This window comes from Branchiostoma belcheri, unplaced genomic scaffold (assembly GCF_001625305.1).
Source record: "Branchiostoma belcheri isolate BF01 breed outbred unplaced genomic scaffold, Haploidv18h27 scaffold92, whole genome shotgun sequence".
NCBI lineage: Eukaryota > Metazoa > Chordata > Leptocardii > Amphioxiformes > Branchiostomatidae > Branchiostoma > Branchiostoma belcheri.
Window position 1 is genome coordinate 504174 of NW_017804598.1, and position 13274 is coordinate 517447.

General features: G+C 40.4%; 2 protein-coding genes and 1 long non-coding RNA gene across 3 annotated transcripts; 1 reads left to right on the forward strand and 2 right to left on the reverse strand.

Annotated features, from left to right (window-relative positions):
- Positions 1 to 2293: 2293 nt before the first annotated feature.
- Positions 2294 to 4789, reverse strand: LOC109488203. The gene is made up of 5 exons (XM_019792384.1): positions 4737 to 4789; positions 4374 to 4451; positions 3947 to 3984; positions 3212 to 3331; positions 2294 to 2903 (listed from the first exon to the last, which is right to left on the reverse strand). Exons 1-5 carry the CDS (start codon positions 4785 to 4787, stop codon positions 2348 to 2350), a joined length of 843 nt encoding a protein of 280 aa, XP_019647943.1. The 5' UTR covers positions 4788 to 4789; the 3' UTR covers positions 2294 to 2347.
- A 2317-nt stretch (positions 4790 to 7106) lies between these two features.
- On the forward strand, positions 7107 to 11918 carry LOC109488217. The gene is made up of 5 exons (XM_019792415.1): positions 7107 to 7341; positions 8121 to 8170; positions 8608 to 8716; positions 9895 to 9994; positions 11211 to 11918. Exons 1-5 carry the CDS (start codon positions 7143 to 7145, stop codon positions 11326 to 11328), a joined length of 576 nt encoding a protein of 191 aa, XP_019647974.1. The 5' UTR covers positions 7107 to 7142; the 3' UTR covers positions 11329 to 11918.
- A 411-nt stretch (positions 11919 to 12329) lies between these two features.
- Positions 12330 to 13274, reverse strand: LOC109488219. Its single transcript, XR_002141320.1, has 2 exons — positions 13177 to 13274; positions 12330 to 12619 (listed from the first exon to the last, which is right to left on the reverse strand). It is a non-coding gene; the product is annotated as an uncharacterized LOC109488219 (long non-coding RNA).

Consider the following 13274-nt stretch of genomic DNA (forward strand, 5'->3'; position numbering starts at 1 on the left):
CGGAGCATGCTGCACTCATAGTTGTGACTTGAGTTTGCACAGTGGTTCTGTTAAGGAATACGCAGTAGTTATGTTAAAAGTTAACCTGACAATGGACACGTGCTTTGTTCAACTACCTCATGAATTAGCATTGCAAGAAAGTTAGCATATCTATTCATGTACACATACCGGTAGGACAGCTTAAAGTGGAAAGTTTCCTAACGTTATGTACATGTAGACTCCAAGCTTCAAGTTGCAAATTGCTTCGGCTGTTATCACTTCAAGTTCAATACTCTACATTGTATTCCAATATTCATGGTGTTACCTAAAACAAGTACACAGAGGTTTCAGCATACATGGGGATCCTTGTGGCTGTGTCAATGTAGTCCAGACAGCATCTGCGTTCAGTCATGATATACAGACTATTCATATTATTCTGAATAGTAGCAAATTTTATCATCAAAGCTATTTCAGGCTCCCAAAACGATTCACAAGCATATGTTGTGTCCACACTAACACTAGTAACAACACCGAAATCTGGACAATCCTGGTCGAACCAATGTTCTAAAGTGTGATTGGAACTACATACTACAGACAATTGGAAGCATCATCAGAAACAGAGAATAAAAAAAAAAATTGTGTATATACACAATGTATACTTACTGTGATTTGGAAAGATTGATGTAGTAATGAAAGTGATTTCTTTACAGCATGTACATGTATGCCAAACAAGACCAGTTGGATACATGTTGTATTTGGGGAAGATAGATGTTTTTAATGGCACTTAGAACTAGTCTTGGATTGTTTTATTTATCATAATCTGGAGTTGACCAAAGGAGCATGGTTTTTGTGGATATTAAGCATTGAATATGTTTCAAACAACTATCAGTAAGGTGACAAGACAAAAATTACCATTGTATATTTGACTGGTTTGCTTGGTTAACATCACTGTAAATATAATATATAGGTCGGAGTGAGTGAAGTGGCATTTTAAACTGCGTATAATAAAGCTTGAGGACTTAATGTTCTGATTAGTTGTGTTTGTAAAATTGAGGAGTAGCATGGTCGTCAAATGCAGCTACATGTACCTTTAAGTAGACTCAACTGTGGAACTTAACGTTATTTTGCTGGCATGTTTTTTTAATACCATTCTCCAGTCATCCAGTGAGTAAATTCTTCAATCATACCAATGCCGTCCTAATTCATATAATACGTACAACGTACTTGCAGTCACCACCATTTGCCATTGCACCATTTTTTATTAATTATGCAAATCAGCTCCTGATTTGCATAATCCGTAACCATTGATATTTCACTCGACCCAGGTCCTCATGCATTGAGCATACTTTTCCTGTTGTTTAACACCACTCAAAGCTATTAGGCCACAGCAAGTAAATTTCATGGATGACATCCTCCGCAGACTCCAAATCTAATGCTATAGGGCAAAAAAATAAACAAGGCGGCCACTCGGGCCAAAAAACCAAGATTCCTACAACTTCAATTTTTCACATCATATACCTTAAAGTTAAAGACAGGATGTTGTAATTTTGATGAACTAGGAAGCGATTTGTCTGGTTAACGGCTGATTCCACGGGCTGGTGGGGGTGTTGGAAAAATGTCCTCTTCCGCAGAGAAATATACCGATTCCGGAGGAATGTATGCTTTCCTGGAGGAACATACGCTTGAAAGTGGAGGAATGTCCACTTTCCTGGAGGAATGTACTCATTCTACAGGAATGTCCAGATTCAATATTGCTCGGAGTGTAATGGTGGATTACGATATCAAAGTGGAAGTAACAGGTGTTAAAGAGGGCACTGTTAGCAGAGCTCTACATCAAAGCAATAAAATTGTATTGTCAAGGAAAGTTTGCTTGGTAATATTCATAACACAGTATAATACAACACAGCTCACTCTGCACTTCAGAAGACTGTAACAGTTGTATTTACATATAGCAGTGTTTACAACACTGTGGTATGCAGTCTAGTTCACAATTTGGTCTTGTTCTTTAAAAACATCTTGAGAATGTGCATAAAAATATATAATTGCATGCATACCACAGTAATCCTCTGGATAAAATGCACATACATGTACATTCCTGGCATATAATACAACTGTCAATTTTCTTCTGAATGTAGACTAATGTGTCCTGAATGTATATTGCCTGCTATTAAAATCTTTTCATGTGCAGAAAGCTCAGTTGAAAAATATAATGTATAGCATCATTTGACATTATGATTCATATCATAAGCTTTGCTCAACAACCATTTTGCACCAAGCTGGTGTTTTGAGTTTTCACAATATTTTTTTTACAAATATACAAAATGTAAATAGCTTTATGTCATAAATAGAGAATGTCTTTGCTGGATATTCAGCGGCGCCAGCATGAAGTGAAAGCCCTGCGGCAGCGTGAGAAGAAAGCGGCCAGACGTCCCCGCTTCCTGACAGGGCAGACCTGCTGCTGAGTGTCGCTGTTCTCCTCTGTCTCCTCCTCATCACTAGACTCCTCATCTTCACTGGGAAGCTCCTGCTCACTGGTCAGGCCCTCCAGTGTGATCAGTTCGAACTCCAGCGGCTTGATCCACAAATCAGGATCCACTGACGTGGTCACGACATCCAACAGTTCTGAGGACGTCAGTCCACGTACCGGCAGGTCGTCAATAGCATCCAATCTGCCGACTGGTAGGGTTCCATCTCTCGCCGTTGCCTCACAGTGGAAATACAGCCTGTGCAATTCCTCACCGTCACCAAACAGCTCCTCCAGGATGTGATCATCAGAAGCCAGGAAGCGGTACCACTCTCCGTTGTGGAGTCTGTACAGCACGAAGTACCCACATCTGGCAGGCTGTGGTGGAGGGACAGGAGGGTTGTCGGTGGTCTCCCCTGTGTCTACTCCATGGTGAAGCCTGGGTGCTTTTGGTAAGAGGCTGAGAAAGAGACAAAATTAAGTACACATAACCTTCTGTAGGAGCTGTTACAAGCAATCACATTAAGAATATTTTCTGTTGTTCACTCAGGCTGCTTTTCAAGCTCCCAGTCATTGGATTGGTTTTTAACTCAGATAACAGCAGGAGAAAAAACATTTTCATGATTCTTTAACTTAAAAAAGAGATACAGAGAGGAATGGTCAAATCTTCTAACCACTGAATTTAATTAAATGATTAAAACGTTATTTGGTGTTAGAAATCATTCAGACTACAAGAATAAAGGCACATAGAAATGATGCTGTAAGTACCTGATCAGAGCCCTGTCAGTTCCTGGTAGTGCCTGTGTGGTGATCCCACTCCTGACAGCTCCATGTGACTGACTGGCCAGGGACTCATAACCTCGGACCAGTTTGCTCATGTTAGCTGATCTGTAGATGAAACATGTAGAACGAGGTTTCTAACAACAACATGACTCAGATAGACAGTACTGTCTTAACTATGCAGGAGAATGCAGCAACCTACTTTGTAACATCATCTTAGTAATAGACCAGTTTACCTTTTACTGATTGCTTACGTCACAGGGGGGCATTTTGAATAGAACACCATTCCAGAACCGGCTTTCACTGGCGATGTCCCCCCTTTTATAATTACGTGTGTAACTCTGATTTCTGAAAGTTTCTGACCTGGGCTCCTACAATTAGTCTAAAGTTTATTGATACTTTGCTGAAGAATGGCTCAGCAGTCCCCTGTTTCCTTCCACACAATCTCACCAGATAGCCGATTCTGGTATCTGAGAGCAGAATGCAGACCATTACAGTGATCTGCAAGTGAAAGCCAAGTTCAACTTCCGGGTTCTAGAATGGCATTCTATTTGAAATGTCCCCCCTGTGACATAAGCAGTTCTTTCAATCCCTGAAAAGTATAAACAGGTCTATTCCCACATACAATACAGGTGTTCCCACCATATACAACAGACTGGCTTCTATCATGTTCTACCTGTTCTCAACATCGTTAGTTAAACTCAACTAAACAGTTCAGCTTACTCGCTAAACGAGCTGGCCGCATCACCCTCTTGCCCGGGCTATTTAGGAGAAGGAACACAATGCAATAAGATCAACAAAAGAAACAAACAAAGCAGAGCTAAACAAACAGAACAGAAAAGAGCAAAGCAACATATGTTGGGGGAACTTGTGAATAGTTTAATGAAATGAGCAAATATATAACAAGTATGAGAGGAGAATAATTTGCTTTACCCTGGCTGCTCAAATGGAATTCTATTGATAACATCCTGTTAAGATTTAAATTTTGACAAGGGGAAATATTCAGGTGAAGATGAGAGAATACACAGACTACATGTAGTTTGATAATAACTGGTATAAAATCTAACTCTGACCAAGGAGCTTTCATGAAAGCTTTCATGAAAGCTCCTTGCTCTGACAGGTCATAAATGTTGTTGAAATGATAACTTACCTTCAACTTCCCCTCATCACTCTCATTCATCAGTTTTCTCAGTCTTCTCACCTTTCTCAAGTCACCAATTTCCTGAGTCTGTAGTGAGTAGGAAAGGGACATATAATTTATAAATAAGTAATATTATAATAATAAGAGCAGCAAAACAAAATGAAATTCAATCATTCAGCACATTGATACGTCTATGGAAATATGACTTTTCCTGGTCTAGTTATGTAATCATAATGTCTATATACATTTCATCTACCACCTCGGTATGAAGTTTGATTTGAAAAGTAAGGCTGCCGACAGGTTGAAGCCAAATGTTGTTCAGTGGACAAGGTTGCAGAACAATCTCCGAGTATCAGCTAGTGTAGGTCTTACCTCTACCTGACTCAAGTCGTTCACGGTCATTATCTTACGCAGGTTAGACATCGTGTTGTAGGGGTTTTCTTCAGTAAGGCGAAGTACACTCATGCAGAACACCTACAGAGGTCATCAAATAAATCCACCAAAAATTAAATGATTTGCTGGTTTCCACTGGCGGCAAGACGTCTACATACACTACAAACTGTCTACAAGATGTCAGAAATACCCCCAAATACTTAATTCTCTTCCCGTAAGCCTAAAATTTCTTTACAAGCGACAATGACCTTGAGGTCTTATGTGACCTTGCGTTGTCCAGATTTGTTTAGAACTCTGCGAACTTTTTGTGCTTCATTTCGCCAGATATTGACACTTTTGGACGGTCTATCAGCCGTAACGGCATGTAAATAGCACTCACGCGTAAGATATGACAGAGATTTACGACTTTTCTAGGATTTTTCACCGGATTTTTCACCTAAAACAGGAGAGAGAAAACTTTCCCACCTGGTTCGTGAGCACGAAACTTGTCGAATGTGTAGAGTTCGAACCTGTGTCCATGGCAACCCGTGTAAACATGGCGTTCGAACGCATGGGAGGAATGAACCTGCGATTTCCATTCTGAAAATGGGAGCATCTGTCAAGAGTCGTGTTGTACTGGAAGTGTTTGAAGAAATATTCTCCCTTCTGATGTAAATTTTTAACATATCTAAGATAATAAGATTATATAATATGACCTGGGTGACTGGGTCTCAAGAGTTGGATGGCTTGGTTTACTCAGTTTTTTGTTGTGATCTGGCATCATTCCTGCCATTATCGCGGATGGATACAACCTTAGCAATCGGGTTGCGGTTGTGACAGAACTTGGTTGTGGAAATGGTGACCTAGATTTGCACAACCAGAATTATGCACATCGCAACTAATATGATGTTCCTCTATTTGGTTTCTTTGTTCCTTGTAATTCGCGCGTGTTCCCTACGAAGTCTTGAAGTTAACGTTAACGTTCAATAGCTATTATATGTCAAATTTTATAATATGTTTTTGAGACAACAAAATAAAGTAACACAAAAAGCGACGCCTATCGGAAGGAGGTTGAAGTGTCTTTATGTTTACTACCTAACTAAACCGCACATATGACAAAGAGCGCCAGGACAAATGTGCGGCAAATTAATCCTAGGTTTCTATTAGGCCACAGCAAGTACATTTTCTGGATGACATCCTCCGTAGACTCCAAATCTAATGCGATAGGGCGGAAAAAAAACAGGGCGGGCCAAAAAATAACTAAAGGTTCCTACATTCTCAAGCTTTGACATCATAAATCTTGTTAAACAAGAAAGGATACCTATACTGTGCTAGGTTTACTGCCAACTATTACAGCATCCATTTGTCACTGAAAAATAGAAGTTTTCAATCACTGTGCATATGGTTTTGAATCAGTGAACATCACATATTATAAAGGAATGAAATACATCACTGCATCAACGTAAAAGACAAAACAATGAATCATGACGTTGTCCTGTATCCTCTCCGTATTTTGATGATCTGCCATCCACGTTCCGGCATGGCATCAGACATCTTTGCCCATTTTCGGCATGTTAACCACTGTCAGGAGGCAACAGAATTTCTTTTTTTGTTGTTGTTTTGTTGTTGTTGTTGTTGTTTTTTTTTAATCAAAATCAGGCGAAAATTACTGCGCACGCTGATGTCATCCATAAAAATTACTTGGTGTGGCCTTACCACATTCCGACACCGGAAAACAACAGTAACTGATACCACGACCTTGGTACAGCAGTAAAACTGCACACAACAGAATGCCATATATCATGGCGAAAGGGCAGGGTTGTTGTTGCGTACTGGCGATATTTGTGGTAACGTCTTCAGTTAATACCGATTGAAGTTCTGGGCACCTTCTTCCATGAAAATCAAGTCGACAAGTTATATCACCGTTAGAGCGAACTAATCTCCAAGCAGATCTGAGAAGGCTGCAAGACTCTTTCTTACACAGGGCAATATGCCTGTACAACAAGTCTTCGCAGCAAGACTCTTAGGACTCTCTGGTCTTTACTTTAGTGCCCATGTGAGGCTTTTTGTAATGTTTTTGTTTCGTGTGTTAGTATATGGATTGTAATGTTAATTTGTATTTGCCAGAAAATCAACTGTAAAAAAATCAATGTTATTCAGCATGTTCTTGTACAGGCTGTGAGGCTAGTTTTAGTGTTCATTGGCTTGCGCAAAAAAAGATACTAAGTACAAATAACACGTAAAACACGTAAAACACGTAAAAAAAAGTTCGACGTCATGCGCCAAAACCTCTGCTTTAAAGAGTAGGCGCAGAGTAATAATAACATATTCCGCCACCCGAACCAACAGCAACAATGACACAGTAAAGCTGATACCACGGCCTTGGTACAGCACACAAAAGCCATCATGGCGAGAGGGAAAGGGCAGGGTTGTTGTTGTGCACTGGCGATACTTGTTAGCCTTGCCATAGTTGCAGTGGCAGTGTTTTTGGGCGTTAAGTTTGTTACGTCGGCCTTAGCCTCTGATTCTGCCCAAGAGAACCTGGTCAACGCCACTAGTCCCCTGTCTACCGCCACACCACCGACCACACCCAGCGGTCAAGTGGGTAAGTGTGATGCCGTCACTATCAGGCCATAATTACCAGATTTTGACATATGTGAGACATTTTATGAAGATTTTTATGTATGTCAGACATTTTATGAAGTTTTGCGTTGTTTGACGGTCACGCCAAAGACAGTAAAAAGCCAAGGATCACTCCGATACTTATAATATTGTCACACCTGTACACATATGGGCGGAACAGTATGGTAAAACTCTGGGTACACTACATCGAAGTAATTAAAACCCCCGCTTAAAATTAAGAATTAAGCAGGATTATCTGAACCCTGGTAGGTGGCAAACATTGTTTGAAGACCCTAGCTTTTTTGTGCCCCTGCAAGGGACATAATTTTTTTTTTAGCTGATCGACCTTTTCTAGCTCCACGATCTGACACCTGAGTGATGAAATGTTGTGTATGTGAAATGGCTCGCGAGTACTTGATTTGGTACTCTATGCTTTGGCTCAGAGTTTCGGGCCCTCTTAGTTTATAATAAGCAGACGAAACCATAAATATTCCAAAGAATCCAGTGTCGTCATATTTGAGCTTTTCGTTCAAATGTACAGTAAAGGAAGTACTTTGTTTTAACATTAAACAGGTACCTTGATGTTGCAAAAAGTATTCATGTTCAACTCTAACCCTAAGTAAAATGTCCGGTATTTGCTTACGTGTTGTTGTGCCAGTTCTTGCCTGACAAGTTCGTTAGACAAGTGTGTTTCACCAACAAACCACTATCAGACAACAAAAGATCCTCTGTCTGAGAGTCGCTGTCTGGGTTGTTTTTCAGACTGCAGTAGCCGTAACGCTTCCTGTGGGGAATGTATCGGAGACGTGAAGGTGGGTGCAGAGGGTTACAAATGCCGGATAGGGTGCTTTATGCGGTGCTGTCTGTATTTATTACCTTCGTCATGGCGTTTGTCCGTTTGTCTGTCTGTCTGTTCGTTTGTTTGTTTGTTTGTTAACAGCATACCTCAAGAAGGTATGGATAGAATCTAGTTTTAGAATGTGTCTGTTTCACACATGTTACAGGAACTAATGATATATGTGGTAGTTGTTTCACGCAATAGTATGACCAACTATGTTCAAATACATTTATCACAAAAACAGCAATTTGATAATCAAAGAAATCCATAGCGTCTTGAGTTTTCGTGCTAAACATACAATCATACATATACACATACAGTGTAAACACTTACACACATACAAACTCTAAGGAAAACATAAACTTCTTTGAGGCATTAAATGACACGCTGTTGTTTCCGTTCATTCTTCAGTGTTACTTCTGCTACAAGGACCACTCTTGCCGTCTGTACCCGGCCTCGGCCGTTTTACCCACGGCAGAGTGTCCGCTGGCCCAGGTTCGGTGGGGAGCCACCTGTGATGGTAGGTACCACCATGCGGATGTTTATAGAACTGCACCAATAATACCATGTACCAGAAATACAGTTTGTCCTGTTCGTGTTAGGAATAGCCTCCACCAGGCCTTCCTAAGAGGGTTAGGATTGGCAAATGACCTCCACTATTTGGATGAATTTTACTGTTTTTGAACCCGCGTTGTTAGTCTGGTGGAGACTATCGTAGGAACGCGTTGATTTGGGTCTGACTACTGTATGTTTGATATTTACCTCCATGAAAAATGGAGGTATTGTTTTTGGCGTGTCTGTCTGTATGTCTGTCTGTCTGTGTGTCTGTGTGTGTGTCTGTCTGTGTGTGTTTCCGCAACTTTGTGGTCAGCATAACTTCAGAACACTTTTATGGATTGCGTTGATATTTGGTGTGCGGGTAAGTCTTGGAAAGACAAAGGTCAAGGTCAAATATGGGCCTCCTGGTGGATGACCTTGGTACTGCAGCAGAACTTCCGGTTTTTGTATCTTTTGTCCTGAACAAGCTATGGTCTTGACTTTTTGGTGATAGATAGCTTATCCTGTCAGCAATAAGTGGTGTGAGTTTGGTCCCCCTAGCAGCTTGTTCTGGAACTGCAGGGGACTTTCTGGCGAAACCTTTAAAAGCCAATAAGTCCATATAGGAACAACGTATTTTCATGATATTTGGTGTGTAGGTAGCTTAGAGAGAGATGTACATGATTAAATGCAAATTATGCAAATGATGACTTTATTTGCATAATTAATGAGGAAATTCTATAATTACAGTGTTTTACATTATACTACTTTCATACATGTAATGTATGTAACCTATGGCAGGCAGAACATCAACAGATACTAATTATGCAAATGACGACCTAATTTTCATAATTTATGCAAAAATTCTATGATTTCTTAATGGTGAATAATGGGAATGTCATACTTGGGACATCTGTAAGTTAATCAAAAGTTAACACACATCACGATGCATATATCATGTTAATGCGGAGGTAATTTGCATAATTAAAGAGGAAATTTACATTTACATATCAAGCCCATATTTCATGGAGGTATGAAATCTCGGAATTCTTGTTGGTGTTTGCTTTCCTATATCCTGACAACGGTTGCATTTGGTGCGTCTGTAATATTAGTAAGAGATGTTTGTACATTTTGAAAATTACTCCATTTCCCTCTTTCCAGTCAGTTTTGAGGTCCTTGTGATTGCCGTGGCCATAGTTGGTGGAGTTCTCGTGCTGGCGCTGTGCTGCTGCTGCTGTCGTTGCTGCTGCTGTGGCGGCGGGTCAGTGTTAATTTACGAACCTTTGCAGACTTCTTTTTACTAGTTTTCTTAACGTCCGAATTTGAACCCGCACATTAACAGAAACGTGGGATCTTTCATCTTCCTATGTCTTCAAAAGAGATGATAAACCCAGTGTATAGATTTAGGACTTACGATAGTTTGCATTTCTGTCTTGTCTCTACTTCTGTATTACCTTCTTGTACTTGTTTCAAATGCTCCTTTTGTATTTCGGCACCTTCGCTTCTTGTATTGCACGTGTTTTTGCCTTTGAGTATGGTTGATTACCTCCATGAAAAATGGAGGTATTGTTTTTGGCGCGTCTGTGTGTGTGTGTGTGTGTGTGTGTGTGTCTGTCTGTCTGTGTGTCTGTGTGTCTGTGTGTGTGTTTCCGCACATTTGTAGTCAGCATAACTTCATAACGCCTTTTTGGATTGTGATGATATTTGGTATGCTGGTAAGTCTTAGGAAGACGAAGGTCAAGGTCAAATATGGGCCTCCTGGTGGATGACCTTGGTACTGCAGCAGAACTTCCGGTTTTTGTATCTTTTGTCCTGAACATGTTATGGTCTTGAATTGTTTGGTGACAGATACCTTTTCCTGTCAGGAATAAGTGGTGTAGGTTTGGTCTCCTTAGCAGCTTGTTCTGGAACTGCAGGGGACCTTCGGGCGAAATCTTTGAAAGCCAATAAGTCCAAATAGGAATAACGTATTTTCATCATTTTTGGTAGGTAGGTAGCTGAGAGAGATGTACATAATTAAATGCAAATTATGCAAATGAGGACTTTATTTGCATAATTAATGAGGAAATTCTATAATTACAGTGTTTTACATTATAGTACTTTTATACATGTAATGTATGTAACCTATGGCGGATGGAACATCAACAGATACTAATTATGCAAATGATGACCTAATTTGCTTAGTTAATGCGAAAATTCTATGATTTCTTAATGGTGAATGATGGGAATGTCATACTTGGGACATCTCTAAGTTAATCAAAAGTTAACATCACGATACATATATTATGTTAAAGCAGAGGTCATTTGCGTAATTGAAGAAGAAATTTACATTTACATATCAAGCCCATATTTCATGGAGGTATGAGATCTCAGAACTCTTGTTCAACTTACTTTGTAAGGAAATAACCAGAAATTTTATCTCTTGTATCGTCCTTACATTACATAATGCAGCTTTAATAAAACTTACCATTTTGCAGTGATGACGGTGGCCATACTTGGATGGATTTTAAATGGGCCCGAGACAACCGCGCTAACCAGATGAACCCCAACAACTGGCGCTTCTGGAAGGCCCGTGGTTATGATACATTCCAGTAATTCAATGCAGGTGTCAAGCCAGACTTTTATTGCTCCTGCCAAATGTTTGCCTTGACACTACTTGTGATTTATTTTCAATGCTGTAAATCACTAATTTTTTTTTTTCGTCACTTTTATATTCATGGTTTTCGTGGTCACTTATGTACCGCTAACTTATCATTACCGTGGACAAATAATTCGCCGACTTTCTTTCTGCTGCACCTAGCTGCCGCTACCGTGAAATAGTTCCGCGAACATTGTCCATTTTTCTCAGACAGCGAACTTTTGCTACCGTTTAACATACAGTATATCCGAGACAAGGGGGTTGAGAAAGTTGATCGTACATTGCTTGGAGGCTAACACCAATCCTAAGCCTCAGTTCTAACATGAACCAAAGCTTCCAGGCACGCGCACTGTGTATACCTTACGTACGGGGCAAAAATCTGGCTGAGCAGAAATTTGGCGTGACACAATAGACCGATCCTGAATGTCCATCGCTGAATTAAAAGTTCAACCAATGAGAGAACGGCAATTATCGGTTCAAACAATGAGAGAGTGGCAAATATTTGCACTTTCTATGTTTTGACGGAGGTGGGTGGGGCTTCGGGATCGGTCTATTGACCCTATTGGCATGATTCCAGGGCTGTAGGAAAGGGGGAAGACTGGAACATGCCAGTGAACATTGGTTTTCTGTTGTTGTTATTCTTGCAAATATTTTTTTCTTACATACACGTACACCCTCAGCCCAACCCTTAGTCAGTGGTGTTGGAGAATAAGTTTGTTAAAGTTTTATCACGATGTACTAGTCCTGTATTTGGCTTTATTTGGCAAGTTTAATAATGGCATCACAGACACTGGTGAAATAAAAAAAAGCAGTGAAATCTTCATAAAATAAGGCAAAAGAGAATTCAAACTTTCTCTGAAAGGCTATGAATATATAAAGTCTAGGACTGTGTTATTATAATCTGGAGGAACTACAAACTATCTGACTCTGATAAGCTACTGTTTTTAAAGTCACGTGCTTGCAAGTCAGTCAGAAGCAATGGATTCAACAAAATATTTCTTGACAAATACTACACTGTCGCATTGTCACAGAAAATGTGGGTACTAATTTCGTCCTACTACAGTTTCCTTCAAAGCTTTATCTCTTATATTTTGCTGACGTATCGTTATACTATTTATATCGCTCTTCTATAAGTTTGTTTGTTTGTTTGTTTCATTGGTTGGTTCTGAATCACGACAGACGCTTGTGTGGTGGTTGTTTGTGTTCCGCATACTCCATGATGTAGGCGGTTGCCGCTGTTGCTCCTTGCTGTAAATTGGATAGAAAGAAGGGAGATACAATATTTCAGTGCATATCAATTTTGTCTCTACATACAGATTTTGTGTCCTTGTAGTGACTACCCTGGTGTCCATGCCAGTCTATCGCGTTGGGACGGGTTTTCTTCGGGGCTGCAGGAGCCCTCCCCCGCCTGCCTGAGCTAGGTTCCCCGGTAGCTTTTGCTCGGCGGGAGTTTGATTAGTGACCACATCACTAATCAACTCCCGTCGTGCCAAAGTCTATCACAGGGGCAACACTCCTATACCGGGCGATCTGTTCAGCTGAGCCCCGAAGACAGCCTGCCCCAACCACGACAGACTGGATACCAGGCGATATAGCGGCAAGTAAACTATCGTATCAAGAAAACGTATAAGAAACACACTTGGTGTGAAAGGTAGCGTGGACACATCGAATAAATCTAAATGTTTAAAAGGAGAGTTTCTCCTAAACATCTTGCTCCATGCTCTATCAAACAATGACACTGAATAAAAGAATGTGTTTTGCTTCTTCTGTGTGTTCTTGTTTAGATTTCTGTTTATAGGACTTACTGCCATGAGAAACTCCATGTCTGTCGGAGTCATGTCAAAGTCCATGGTAGAGAGATAGTCCACGTCCACCCCGATACACCGGTCTATGTCCTTCTCCT

What these genes read in the sequence shown, in the direction of transcription:
- LOC109488203 (XM_019792384.1), bottom strand. Translation starts at nt 4,787, where the DNA reads ATGTCTAACCTGCGTAAGATAATGACCGTGAACGACTTGAGTCAGGTA. An exon ending in ACGACTTGAGTCAGGTAGAG is followed by an intron (nt 4,452 to 4,736) that starts GTAAGACCTACA and finishes TACTCACTACAG; the next exon opens with ACTCAGGAAATTGGTGACTT. An exon ending in GTGATGAGGGGAAGTTGAAG is followed by an intron (nt 3,985 to 4,373) that starts GTAAGTTATCAT and finishes TCTCCTAAATAG; the next exon opens with CCCGGGCAAGAGGGTGATGC.
- LOC109488217 (XM_019792415.1), top strand. Translation starts at nt 7,143, where the DNA reads ATGGCGAGAGGGAAAGGGCAGGGTTGTTGTTGTGCACTGGCGATACTT. An exon ending in AATGTATCGGAGACGTGAAG is followed by an intron (nt 8,171 to 8,607) that starts GTGGGTGCAGAG and finishes TTCATTCTTCAG; the next exon opens with TGTTACTTCTGCTACAAGGA. An exon ending in TGCTGCTGCTGTGGCGGCGG is followed by an intron (nt 9,995 to 11,210) that starts GTCAGTGTTAAT and finishes ACCATTTTGCAG; the next exon opens with TGATGACGGTGGCCATACTT.